This window comes from Pecten maximus, chromosome 5 (assembly GCF_902652985.1).
Source record: "Pecten maximus chromosome 5, xPecMax1.1, whole genome shotgun sequence".
Lineage (NCBI taxonomy): Eukaryota > Metazoa > Mollusca > Bivalvia > Pectinida > Pectinidae > Pecten > Pecten maximus.
In genome coordinates, this window is record NC_047019.1 from 33,301,441 (window position 1) to 33,315,758 (window position 14,318).

The 14,318-nt window shown below is 33.7% G+C and overlaps 2 protein-coding genes across 2 annotated transcripts in view; one reads left to right on the forward strand and one right to left on the reverse strand.

Moving 5' to 3' along the window:
- The window catches only part of LOC117327836 (ATP-binding cassette sub-family B member 7, mitochondrial-like), a 30,254-nt gene extending 29,767 nt beyond the window's left edge, over positions 1-487 (reverse strand). The window contains exon 1 of the mRNA XM_033885040.1: positions 317-487. Within this exon, the coding sequence (XP_033740931.1) occupies positions 317-472 (156 nt within the window). The 5' untranslated portion in view covers positions 473-487. The remainder of the gene's footprint in view (positions 1-316) is intronic.
- A 259-nt stretch (positions 488-746) lies between these two features.
- LOC117327837 (uracil phosphoribosyltransferase homolog) lies at positions 747-13,730 on the forward strand. The gene is made up of 7 exons (XM_033885042.1): positions 747-926; positions 1,380-1,422; positions 3,290-3,359; positions 4,989-5,051; positions 5,661-5,822; positions 6,626-6,724; positions 7,716-13,730. The coding sequence occupies exons 1-7, from the start codon at positions 799-801 to the stop codon at positions 7,820-7,822; spliced, it is 672 nt and encodes a 223-aa protein (XP_033740933.1). The 5' UTR covers positions 747-798; the 3' UTR covers positions 7,823-13,730.
- The last annotated feature ends 588 nt before the right edge of the window (positions 13,731-14,318 follow it).

Genomic DNA, 14,318 nt, shown 5'->3' on the forward strand with positions numbered 1-14,318 from the left:
CGCACATGCTAAGATTCCGTGAAAATACATAAATAGATCCATGAACAATTGATTGAAAGCACATATGCAATGAATTTGGCCAAGTCCATAATAAGACACACAAGTGCAACAATCTTAAACTAATATTTTAGCCAGCACTTTTCATATTCAAAGCTTATTTTGATAGTTGTGATAAGCATGCGAAATTAATTGACGCGATTCAAAGTCAGATTGTTCATCACGCGTTTACACTATAGTTGCATCAATAAATGACTGCTCCCTCACATTTTCCAACATACGAACATAGGGACAAACTGTATCGCTTGTTTACACTTACTGGAAGCTTTATCCAGGCAGTTTGACGCCTAAGCAATAAACTTTTACTACATATTGGATTGATTGAATGTATTAAACGCAAAGTTTTGGTGTAAAATGGGCTAAAACAGCAAATATTTTCAACGCGTTGACAACCCGACCGCAGCGCACCGGCCATACCAAACAGGAAGCGGTGCAGAGGCTCGAGAACGAGAACGTCAACTTTGGCTGACCCTAAATTGACCCTATTCTTGCGCTAACATGTAAACAAATATGCATTTCGGCAAAATAGTATCAATAAACTTGATCTCAATCTAAGTACTCTAAGAATATATTGAAATATTTAAATCATTCCGAAAATTTATTTCAACTTCCATTTTTTGTACAAAATTACATATTTATTGATGGACTATGTTTTGTGATTGTAATGATGCGTGGTAAAAGTAGTAAATAGACTAATTTTGTAGTCTTGCGGGAAAGGTGGGATATTTGGTCTGATGTGAAATGGAACCAGATTTAATTCAAGATTCTTTACACCAAAACAACTACGAAGATTATGATTTCGGTCCTAAATTCAAGAAACTTCGAATTACTGACAATGTCCGTGAGCTTCAAACTGTTTTACGATCAAAGTAAGTATTGTTTATAAACATGTGCGCGAAGAAAGAAAAGAAAAAATATCGCCACGTGCATTTACAGATGTTTACTTTGTTTGAAATTAATTAATGAAAGCTATATAAAGAAAAAAATCAACCTATCACGGAGAAAATTCCCATTGTTACATTTCTTTTTGAAATTACTTCTTTAAAGCATATAGATATTGGTATCTAATGTGATGTCGGCTCTCGCTGAACCCCATGTTTTGCATTGAACTAGAAATAATGGAAGCTCCCTTTAAGTTCCCCTGTAGCATGCGAGTGAGTGTCTTGAAGCATCAGAGCTCGAAGCATCCCGATTAAGTTGGGCAGTGCCTTCATTCTTTTTGGCTATTTACATGAAAATGTCGATTAAGTTTGTTGGAATTACATCCATGTAAATGTAGAGTAATTACAATAACAAATTAAATTGTTCACATTATTTTTCAGACTAACTTCAAGAGGGGATTTCATATTTTATGCAGACAGATTGGTAAGCCGAAGTTTTATATCAGTTTCCAGATAATCAGTGGGCACTTGTCGTATCATTACCGTATTCAGGGTTAACCTAGTATTTTAATACTTGTGAAAAGAATAAGAATTTCAAACAATTTTTTGAAAGATTGACTAAATGAATATAAATTGATTTGAGGACCCTTTTATTCAGTCAGTCAGTGATCCATTCAAAACATTAAATATATAAATAAGAATTGATTTTAAGACATAGAGACCTATTCACACACCCTAATACTTGATTGCATCAGGTTTGCAGCACCAACACTTAGTCTTATAAGCTTTGTTTCCAAAAACATAACATCATGTTATTGTAGGTCATTTATTGTTGCTGACATTAATGACAAAACATTTTATTAAAGAAACAAATGAAATGAAAAACACTAACACTCACACTTGCATACTAAATTCATACACACATTCACCCCTGAGTCATTATCATTATGACCACTCATCCAGTGCTCAGCTACACCTGGCAAGAAATGAGGCAGATCAATTTGACTACCTGTTATTTCACATTAAGCACTTAAGTCTTTTGTCATGACAATGATTTAAAGATGAGAAGACTGATCAAAAGTGATCATGATAGCTGGCCATGCTTCAACTGTGGAACAAAAGTAGTCTATATTTTAGAGTGGTATGCAGGGGGGGCAATCTGATTAGTCGACAGTTCTATATGCAATATCAACTATAATTGTTGACCAATCATGAAGTCTACTTCCGTTCCACAGTCGATGCATCGTAGATCTTCAAGTGTCACACCTTGGTGATATAGTAGAATTGGGGGATAAATTTTTTTTCTATTAATACTAAACAGAAGCAGACGCCTGTGATCTGATGATGGTAGGTAAGGATCATGTTCATTTGACCATGATGCATACCATACAATAGGATTTTTTTGGTCAATCAATAATTATCCCTTAAATGCCTGTTTGACAGTGTGTGTAAATTGAATGGGCTTTTTTTGCTACTTTACGTCCTTCCTTATTATGTAGTGTAAATAGAAACACACTGACAAAAAATTTGCCAGTTGCATTTTGATTGATTGATTGGTTGAAAGGTCATATAAATATGATCCCTACTGGCCATCGTTAGATCTTCATAACCTGGTGTATAATGATGATTTGTAATAAAACTCTTTGGACACTAGTTGCAACATTGGTCACTTTGGGATATCACATGGTTTTCATGGAGGATTCTGTGAGCCAAGTCAGTTTGTTACACTGGAATATTTATTATTCACTGATATTGGTAAATATAAATACAGCTACCATTCAATGGAGCATTAACACAAATTCATTCAGCTGAGTTAGAGTAATGGACATTAGACTGAGTGGTCAGTAATTATGTCCATCATTCATCAGATAAAAGCATTTTGAAATATATTAGTTAAAGTTTGTTACCGCTATATATTTCAAAGAGTTTCTTTTTATTAGAATTAGCATTTGGAAAATTTTGGTATTCAAATCAAATGCATGTTCTGAATAGTAATTATCACTGTCCATATATGGCCATTTGTTTTCTTGCATAATGACTTTTAAAAAAAAATCTGATGTTACACTTGACAAAAAGACAGCACCATTTGGCTACTCCACCTTTTCAGACTTGCTAACAAAACTATCATGAGATATGTATAAGTAGACGAAAGTACAACAAAATAATTACATATTCTAACACAACAGAAAAAATGAGCCAACATTGTTGCAGATAGTAATATTAATTCATCTGTAATTAAATCATAGGTTTGTGTGTAATTAAGTCTCTTTCAGGTTAGCCCACTGATCTCTTGTGATACAATAAATTAGTGTTATATCCGCTGAATTAAAAAAAGAAATATGTTTTTTCAGATTCGATTAGTTGTAGAAGAATGCCTCAATCAACTGCCATATCGCCACTGCCAGGTCACCACACCTACAGGTTGGTAGCTAGTTCTAAATTCACATACTGATTGTTTTCATTCTATGTTGGTCATCCTGATATGGGCGGGACAACTTTTTTATACTCTTGAATAAACATATTTACACTCATAAGCTTTTAAGAAACATTACTGTTAAATTTATACAGTGCTTAATGGCCTCCGTCAACAATAACTCCCCAAGCAGTTGGTCACGTTAGAAAAGTGCTGAATGTGTCTCGTATTAAAATGACTATATCTGATAATTTCCATTAAATAGTGAAGTGGTTTTAAGATATAGCAATACAGGAGCTTACTGTTAATGTTCTGTAAATATATACTTGTGTGTTTTAAAACACTATTAACCTGATATCTGTGGAGGTTTGTAAACAATGCTGCACAGTATGAGTGACAAATCTGCTTGGTGTTCTGCTTCCAAGCAGTAACATTTTTTCAGTTTGGTTGTATCATTTTTGTTGACAGTTTTTGGGGTTTTTTTTTGGTTCGGTTCAGGCAACTTAGTGATCTATTTGTGCTCACTATCGATTTTATTTTGTGAATTGTAATCACTAATTGCAAAAATTTAATAAATTTTCGCAACATTTACACACCTGTAGTGGCCATTAAGAAGCCAAGCTGTACGGTGGTTTTATGTTGTTGACCGTTCAATAGAAGATTAATTATTACTTTACATAATTATCCAATATAGAATTTATATTTGATCATGAAAGCATCATACTCGCTCTCACACCTGGCGAACATATTGAGATGAAGAACTGAAGCAATACAGTAGGCTAAATAAACAATATGCTGAATTACCTAATGTGTACCATCATTTATCGTCGATAGTTGATTGTCGTCATGGTGTGATATATATGATAACATCAAACATAAAAACATCTAGTTATTCTGACAAAGTTTTACTACATATAATGATCCAAAATGAAGCCGTTTTGATCTGTATTTTACCTCGGATTGTCTCAATGTGCTTCTAAATATAAAGAATTTCAATACAGTTATTTAAAATGAACACTTCATGATTTTTAGGTTATATTACCCGAGACAAAGTATTGCGATTACCTTTTGTCCTGTGTCGTAAACAATTTACATTTTCGACTTCTTTTCCAAATCGCTGTACCAAATTCAATGAAATTTTGCAGGAAGCTTCCATGGCCAAAGGTCTACAAAAATTGTGAATTATATGGTCCCCTGGGGAGGAGGTAAACTTAAGTTTATAAAGGGAAATCACATTTTTTTTCTAGAGTGACAGCTTGATGGCATGCACATGTTGGCCCTGACTGACCCCTTGGGCTGTTGGGCAGGCCTATGGGCGTCTTGTTTATGTAAAGGCCTTGTGTTGTCATGATATTCTGAACTGGGCCTCATGTATATGTTGAGTCAAGTTTCATTTAATTTGTAGCTGCCGATTTCCAAGTTACACTGACATTGATTGAAGAGGTCGATTAATGTTATATATCATTGTTCTACACTGATGTAGGTATTTACAAAACATGGTTGCGGTTACTTTTGATTTTCATAATTACCTATAGCTAATGGAAAGTTTTATAGGATATATTATCTGACAGTGAATTTAACAGTTATAGTGACTTTAAAACAAAAAGTTATAAGTAATGATTTATTTCTTTGTACAGGACAAATTTACGATGGTCTTCGGTACGAAAAAGGAAATTGTGGCGTCAGTATCATGAGAAGTGGTAAGTTATTCAGTGCTTTCAGAATTTATTCACCATGACGTCCATGGCAATATTCCAATAGTGTAAAACACAGAGATTTTAACCAGGAATTATTTCTATTTGACATTTTTCAAGGATTTGTGAGATCATTTTGGTATTTGGTGAGCTAATATCCTGGAGAATTATAAAGCCGATAGGCTTGCAGGGTGGAAATATCCCGAGGTCAGTAACTTTGGCTGCAGGGTAAAGTAATTTTTTGAGACTTCATTGTCACAAAAATGTCAAAAATGTTGAGAATACTGTCAAATCTGTCCAACCGACCATCTCTATTAGGAGACCCTCTGTTCTAATTATATATAAGCGACCATTTCAATTTCCCTGAGTATTGTTTCCTATAAATTTCAACTCCCATTAGGCAACCCTCTCTTTATTAACATCAGGATGCCTTTGGCACCTGCCGTTATAGTCATGGTAAATAAATGACACTGTCATGTCAATGTTTAAGATCATGCAATTTTTTTGACCAAGAAGCTTACAAAAATTCAAATGACGACATGTATCCAATCTATATCTGGTCTGAAATTCTGTTAATCTATAACATGACATCACAGGTGTTTATATCCCTTACAGGTGAAGCCATGGAGCAGGGACTAAGAGATTGCTGTCGATCAATACGCATCGGCAAAATCCTTATACAGAGTGATGAAGACACACACGAAGCCAAAGTTGTCTATGCTAAACTTCCTCCTGACATTGCTGTACGCAAAGTCCTCCTCATGTATCCCATTATGGGTAAGGTCCTGGTTCCTTTTAAATATTTTATTCAATATAGCTTTTCATGAAAAAAAGGAAGTGAAGTAACTGCTAAAGCCAAGCTTCCAAGCAATATATATTCTAATAGGTGCTGACATATTCTGACAATGATTTAGAAATGAAATGTTGTTATTATGTATCCAGCTATTGATTAAAGGTATTACTGACTTAAAGTTAACACTTGTATTTTTTTGTTTTTGTTTTAAATTAAACACTTTAGTTTCAAGCATTTTTATTTGATGTTGTAGATGTTGTAGTTGTAGAGTTGAGTGTTGAAGAATGACGAAGTCGTTGATTGTAGGTTCCTCTGTTAATTGGTGAAGGTGAAGATATATGTTGTATCCGTACGATGTACAGCTTTAATTTGTATCTGTACAATGTACGGCTTTGTATCCGTATGATGTATGGCTAGGAGTGACAATGATACAAGGAAAATATGATACTTTTATACTGCTATATAGGATGTGCATCGGCTGGACAAATAAATCTCCCCCGACTTAATATGGTCATGGGGTTCGTGATCAGAAATATACATGTTAATACCACAATAACGGTACTACAAGAAGATAATTGAGTACAACCAGTATTACATGAACATGGTTTAGATAACATCCAAGTTGTTTAGAGAACCGATGTTTATATAATTACTAGCAAATTAGCTAACATGTGTGCATGTAGATATGATGATTAACAGGTTCTATGTATAAGTATACAAACTGCTACTGAACATATTACAGTACAGGTTCTGGCATTAATATGGAAATGTTTTGTATGTGCTTTAGGTACCGGAAATACTGTGATAAAAGCTGTAAATATACTCAAGGACCACAAAGTGCTGGAAGAAAATATCATCCTAATGAATCTCTTCACAACACCCTCAGGTAATGGGAATACTAATCCTGCTGGTAAATTGCCTTCTGTCTCCACATAAGTGTGGGGAGACATTGATTTTGGGTTTGAAATAATACCTGCATTTGTTAAAATAATAGAATGACAGCAACACAAGTTTTCCCTGCAATAGCTTGTTCGTACAGACCTTACTCCAAGGTGGCATCCATATGTCGCAACCAAACAGAGACTTCTGGTGTGTTCAGTTAGAACATTATCCCATTTTGTATCACAGACTACTGCTTACTAAAATACAATTACAATGTTAGTTTTTTTAGCCAACCGTCACCAAATAGTAGGCCATTCAAATCACTCTTCGTCCAGTGTCTGACCCTCTGTAAACATTCCTTGTCATTGCTATTTCTTGAGAAGTACTGGAACTTAATAGTACCTAGTTGTGCCTATTTAATTTGGAGTCTGATCCAGAAAACAAAATGGCTGACAACTGGCTGTATTGGATTTTGACAGTTAAAGTTTGTAATCGCTAGAATTTTGCTCAAACTTCATTTGTAGAATCCCTTTGTCTGTAGTTGTGCACATTTGATGTTGAGAGTGATCAAGAAAGTAAAATGACTGAGAGTTGAAGTTTAGTATTGCTATTTCTAATTCACAGGAAGTTCTTAAATCTCTTATATTTGATTGGTTCATTCCTCTTTTGATCTGAAAGGAGTCCCAATAAGGATGCACTGTGTGAGGTTTGAATTTGATTGGTGCTTTTGACCTTGATTTATTGCCTGGAAACCAAATTTCTATATGTAATAACTGTAACCTTGACCTTTAAACTTTGATCCAAAAAAGAAATTTAGGATGGAAAAATCAGTGCACTTCACTGAAGTTATTGTCTGGAAATTGTACCGTAGATGCAGACAAGATTCCCTTATAATCTTAGGAGGATACCAAGGTCAAATGAGATAAATAATGTCAGCTGTTATCCTTAAAAGGCATGTGAAATCAATTATTTATCTCTGACATCTACACTTACAGCTGCCAAAGCAGTGCGGAACGCCTTCCCCGAGATGAATGTCTTCACGTCTGAAGTCCATCCTGTGGCACCCAATCACTTTGGCCAGAAGTATTTTGGTACAGAGTAGATGTCCGCCATGCCAGATCCCCAATCATCCAGTATCCAATGCCTCAAGATCTACTTCACCATTCACACAACAATCCCTTCTATTCCAGCTTTGACAATGTTTTACCTCGTATGTTGAGCGTATGTGAAAACTTGGTCATGAGAAGCCTGTTTTAATTTGTCTTGGTTAAGTGTTAGATATTGTATCCTGCACTTTGATAACAATTATACATCTCATAATGTGTTGATGCTGGTCAAGAATCTCTGAACAAGCTGGTGTTCATGTACAGAAATTTTAAATTTGCAGAAGTGGGCTTTATTCTTATCTAAGCTCAAAGCTATAAATTATCAAGTTGTGGTGATATCAGAAATGAAAGTGATATTATATGTCTCGTCATAATAGATGAATGTCAAAGAAAAATTGTGTTCAGAAGATACAATAGAAACACTGGAATGTCTTTGAACAAATGTGTCAATAGAAAATTAGAAAGGTGCTTAATTTAATTGGTCACAAAGATAAGCTGTGTGAATCCTGTAAATGTACTGATTTTGGCACTCTCAAAGTTCAGGTTATAACAGATCTGAGCAATAGCTTACACATGATCTTTAAGCCCCTTTTGGCGTGAGCCGAGCAGCTTATTCTGTCCAGAGAAATAAATGATGGACCCATTTCCATACAGGAATAGTCCAGCGATGTTTAAGCTTAATTTATGATAATGAATAGATATCTTCATCTGGAATATTTTTATAACTGAATATTTTACCGTTTCCACAGCCTTTGGTATTCTGCTATAAGGTATAGTCTGTTTCATAAAACTTCAGAATAAAGAATCTTTATAAGGGCACTGTCAATTAACCGCGTCCTGCGCCCTTATTAGGTCATATACGGTAATTCAGTTCCTGCATACTTCTATTATAGTTTGAAGCTTAAATAGAATCTAATTTATCTGACATTCACCTGTGGTTATGTTAAGTATTCTGATGGTCTTCTCCAAACAACTCAGCATAATCAATACTCACTGAAAACAAAATGGTTGTCTCCTCTGCATTTTGCAGGTGCTGTATTGGTGAAATACAAACTTCAAAATCAATTAGAGGAATGTTTCATTTGTGCGGTTTGACCATACATGTTTAAGTATTTTTTACAACTGTGATCAAGGTCATTTGAATGTTTGATTGGCACTCGATAACGTGTAACACACTGCTCTTGCACAAAAGATTTGGCTGCATCAAAATATTTTTCAATCAGAAGAGTGCGGTAGATAGCTCGGACGTTTGTTTAAACCACAATAAGAGAATACTGTTTATTGATTCAACAACACAAGAATAATTATGATAGTAATTTCACTCTATGAAATAATATGTATAATATTTTGCTAGAGTGTTTCCCTACATCATGCCTATCCTACAATTTACAAGCACAAAGGCTATTCTTCATTACCCATCCGCTGATAGAGAGTGGATTAACATCCAGCATAGGAAGTTAACTTGATTAAACGCTAGGTCTGCAAACGTCTTTGCTGAACAGAATAATGACGGACTGACATGATTCTAGAATATTTATACCAACAGTTTCTAGAAAGTGTAATTAGCAGAATTGTAATTAAGTGGAATGCTTCCATTGTGAAACATACTAAAATAAGATTACAGCTATAAAATATGTACGTTTACAGCATATGAAGATACAACCTGTGCTACTTTCTGTTGGACAATGCATATAAATTTCCACATTTCCATCACTTACCCTTGTGCCATTTTTGTGTATCCACTTCCGACAGTCATATTTTGTCAGTCGGCATGTCATTTATATATTTGTGTGTGTGTGTATCTAAAGGAATGCTCAAGCGAAGAATTCCAGACATTTCCAGTCAGCTCAGGTTAAAAACATTTAAATTCAACTTATTGTATGGCTGCTTCAGGATAAGGTTTATATCATTTACTGAACAATTGAATTCTATTGACTGTTTTATGTGGCATTTAAAGATCTATATACTGTACTATGATTTTTAAATGTAATTGCAACAATGCACTAATATCTTTGGGTACACTTCAAATTATGAGGAACAGTTTTATTACTTTTGGAAACATGATAGCTATTTTGTCACTAGTGTAACTGTTCAATGTTTCGTAATGTTACTTGATTGTGGCACTGGTTATTCTTCTTTCAGAAAAGTGAAAGCTGCATATCAGTTTTATCTTTGTTAAATCAATCTTGCTGAGAAAAAAAAATCTGACATGCGACTCATGATTGGTGTTCTCATGATGTTAATTAAAAGCAAGTGCATGCAATGGACTTCGGATGTTGTTGGCAATGTAATGTATATTTTTTCTGCATAATGCCAATGATTAATGTACAAATGTTACACAATTTCATTCTTTTACATAATCTCCATGTATGTGTGTGTTTACTTCAGCACTGGAATGCTTGAAAATGTCCCGACATTATTCGGTTTTACAGGATTGATTTTTTGCAATCATGCTAGTCATGACGATATCAAAATACTTACTCTGCTACATATTTATCCTGATAGATTTACTGTATGGAATTCATTAGTGAAACTTAATTAATTGAAATGAAATGAAACCCATTATAGAGGATAGTGTAATCTGTGTATCACAAGATGCAAATATTTCCCATAGAGTCCAGAACAACATTAGATGTTTTATAGAGATAATCCACTTGTTGAAATTGAGCAAGTTTGATAAGAAACTATAATGACTATGGTCCAACTATGGTAGAAGCAAACTCACTTTACAAGTAATGTATAGAACAAGAAGTTTCTTTGTACACATCTTGTAGGCTAGCTCAACCACCAATGTACTCCATGTTTCCATTCGGAATATATACATATGTAATCACATTAGATGGAACACCTGACTACAGTAAATAGTTAATGATCGAACTTACCCAATTTCAAATACAGTATGATTAATCCATGTGAAGAATTTTTTTTTTTTTTCATTCTGAAAATGTCGACATATTGATGTCATTCCATATCTGTCTGCTCATGACCTGTCAATCATGTGTGCAGCATAGCATAGGTAAAGCACATAATATTGATTAAAAGTCATACATTTATTCCCTTCATTGAATTGAATGGACTTTGAATGTCATGCATTGTAGATGTAGGTACATGTGTGTAATGAGCGACCTTCCAAGTCTGATGTAAGGAAGAAATGTAATTGTTTTAAGCAAGTTTCTGCATTACCTGTTACTGCTGTTACAGTGGTCTGAAGGCTTCTACAGGAGACATACTGGGAACAAATTTTTGTATAGCATTATGTTTTTTAGTACAAATATATGAATATATTTCAAATATGTCTTGCAAATTTATACAGATTTATTGTTGAATAGACATTTTCATTCACCATTATGTTCACTAAAAGTATGATATAAACCCCGAGCCCTGTCAAATCATGTAACTCCCAAGGGGTTTAAGACATGTATAAATGAACTGGACATGTTCACTACTGTTTTACTGTAGACATTGTTTACATTTATCATGGTTTTATTGTATTTCATTTGTGTTACACTACACCGGCAAAATTCCTTCACGTAAAAATCAGATTCACATGAAATTCACATGAAAAAATTTCACGTGAAGGAATTTTGCCTGTGTATAACATCAGGAATGTGTTAACATGAGGTTTTAGATATCAAATGTATTAGCTTGCAGTCAATTTTTTGTACGGGTGTAAACAAGACTGGAGAAGATTGGCATACTGAAGAATATTGGTTGTTTACATTTTATGATTATCTCATTCTGTCGGTTTCGTTAATCCAAATCTTGAAAGAACAGCATTATATTACACATATCAGTTTGTATTGAATATTAATTACTCAAGACAGCAATGGTTGATTTAGAGAAATGCCCGCATTAGTGTTCCTTAGATTTTAACTTTAATTTATGTACTAGTAAGCTCTTGCTTTTCTATATGAGGCAGACCGAATTACTGTTCATTAGAATTTCCAACATCTGCGATTTCATTGTCTTGTAGTATGATCTTAATTTTTTTCAGGATAAATACAGCACATTGTAGTCCATTTTTTTTTCTTTTGTAATTTACCTTTTTAATTACAAAATGCAACATAACTATGGAAGATTTTGTATATATTTATATGTACATTATTGTTACTTTTTTTCTTTTCTTTTTGTTCTATATCCGAGTAAGTGAATGATGTTGACTTTTTTAACTAATTCATTGATTTTGGATATTAAACTCTACATGATAGTCATATGACATCCTCTCCTGCCAAATAGGAAAATATGCTGTGTAGTTTTATCTAAAAATAAATATGAGTATTTCCGTCTTGTACCTGCATGTAATATCAGTTAGTACCTAGATACAAAAGACTGACCAAAGTAGTATTGTGTGGCGAACATCAAATGTTTGCAAATATCTTTTGCTCACATTAAAGTGTGAAATTTATTCAGAGACTAATTGTCAATTTATTTTAAGGTACCTGTTATCTTACATGTAAACATTGGTTCACTGGGGCCAATGTTTCTTCAGTAGAACAATCAATGAATTTCTGTTTAATGAATACTTATATCAAATAATTTAGAAAAATACTTATCAAATAATTTAGAAATCACAAGTGTTCAGTTTTTTTTTTTTTTTTGTTAATGTAAATAACCTTGTTGTTTAAATCTAGTTTGGTGGCAACAGTTAGATTGTATATTAAATGTACTTCAACTTGTATATGTAAACATCAAAATTCAAAAGTATCAAAATTTGGTTTGTATGTGAAATATGTATAGTATATAGTTGAGAAAGACATGAAAATAATTAGGCTATGGGTAAAGAATTAATATGTACCGAGGGTATGTTATCTGTGCAATAGATCTGTCAAGGTGTTTGATATAATTCCTGGACATTTGAAATTAAAAAGATGTTTTTGAATGCATGCATTTCCTAATTATAGCTGCACCATCTTGTATTTCAGTCATTTAAATTTGAAAGACAATTATTTAAACAATGCTGTTGGTTTACCTGGTAAGTTAATTTATGCATGTAACTCCAAAGTTTCCTACCACTAGCTTAGATGTGTACAATCTATCTTTTGGCTATTACAGAGACTAGTCCAGAGTGTTTAGGGACATCAAGAGGGTGGCTTTATTTATATTTCTGGTTTAATGAAGCATTTGGCCCATTTATTTTTCCTGAGTGACAAAATAAAACCAGTTACATATAATATATTGTGGTGAAGAGGTTTATAATGTAAGTCTTGCAAGTCCTTGTCTTTGCCCCACACATTTACCACCAACATACGGACAAGTGGTCGCACTGCGACAAGGTTGTACGGTACATCTTAAGGGCGAAATGTGATACTTAACTATTTGACAGCAAGCTAGTTGTAAACGAAATTCTAGACAAGGTCTATGGGTCATAAATTTTAGATCTTAGGTGTCCAGTTATATTGCAGTTATACAATAATGTAATCTAAGTCAATTGTACAACATTTATACATAAACACCAGTATACTATCAAACAAATTTCTGATTATTACATAGCAATATTTACTTTTTTGTTTTAGGTTCAATTTCATTTTAAAATCCTAAAACTCTCTTTATTCTGGTCCTGTGAAATTTGTTAAAAACAAGTTTTGCTGTACATGGATTAACCAAATTGGTGGCTATTTTTGCTTTGGTTTTCATTCAGCTAGAATTGATAACACAATACAGTAATTACACAGGTTACCAGGGTTCAGATTCTGTAGGTTTGTGTATTGAATCTTGAGAAAACTTCGTGTTAATATTCTGTAGTTTTAGACATTTAGATCCTAGCAGTTTGACCTTTAGCTATAATATTACAATGCTTGATTATGTTTTTGTGAATAAGTATTATTATGTTAGCATCATTACATTGTAAATGTAATTAATGTGTTGCCTGTTGACCACAATGACAATAAAGTATTGTCCAATGTATATGCTCTTCATGTTGTAATAAGGGCTATTCACCTGCTGGTGAAAAGACCTATTGTTTTTATGTATCTTCTTTTTATTCTTGTTGAAAAGGAATTTGTGGCCTCTAAATCTCTAAAACGGAAGCCGATATGACCATTGTCTATAGTGTACAATAATGGCCAAAATATGAAGGTGTGAAAGACATTTTTTAAAAGTAGGTGTAACGTTGGCCCGAATCACCTGCCTATCTAATGTTCCTTGTTATACAGATATAAGATCACAGGCCTTGCAGTTATTTGAAAAGGCGTCTCAAATATTTTGGCCAATTAAACTATGGTCAAGGTCATTCATTTGAAGAAACTTCCTAGCCTTCTCCTAAGCATGCTACAAGCCAAATATCAGGTCTCTAGACCTTTTAGTTATTGAAAAGATTTCAGCCTATTCAACCCTTGTGACCGGAGAATGTAGGTCAAGGCCATTCATATGGAAATTTCGTAACCCAGCATGCTAGACCCAATATCAAGTCTTTGGACCTTTCAGTTATTGAGAAGAAGTTGTAATAAGATTTTAGCTGATGTGACCCCTGTAACCTGGAATGTAGGTCAATTT

Coding starts and splice junctions, on each gene's coding strand:
- LOC117327837 (XM_033885042.1), top strand. CDS start 799: ATGGAACCAGATTTAATTCAAGATTCTTTACACCAAAACAACTACGAA. Junction 5,052..5,660: donor CGTCAGTATCATGAGAAGTG/GTAAGTTATTCA, acceptor TATCCCTTACAG/GTGAAGCCATGGAGCAGGGA. Junction 5,823..6,625: donor CCTCATGTATCCCATTATGG/GTAAGGTCCTGG, acceptor TATGTGCTTTAG/GTACCGGAAATACTGTGATA.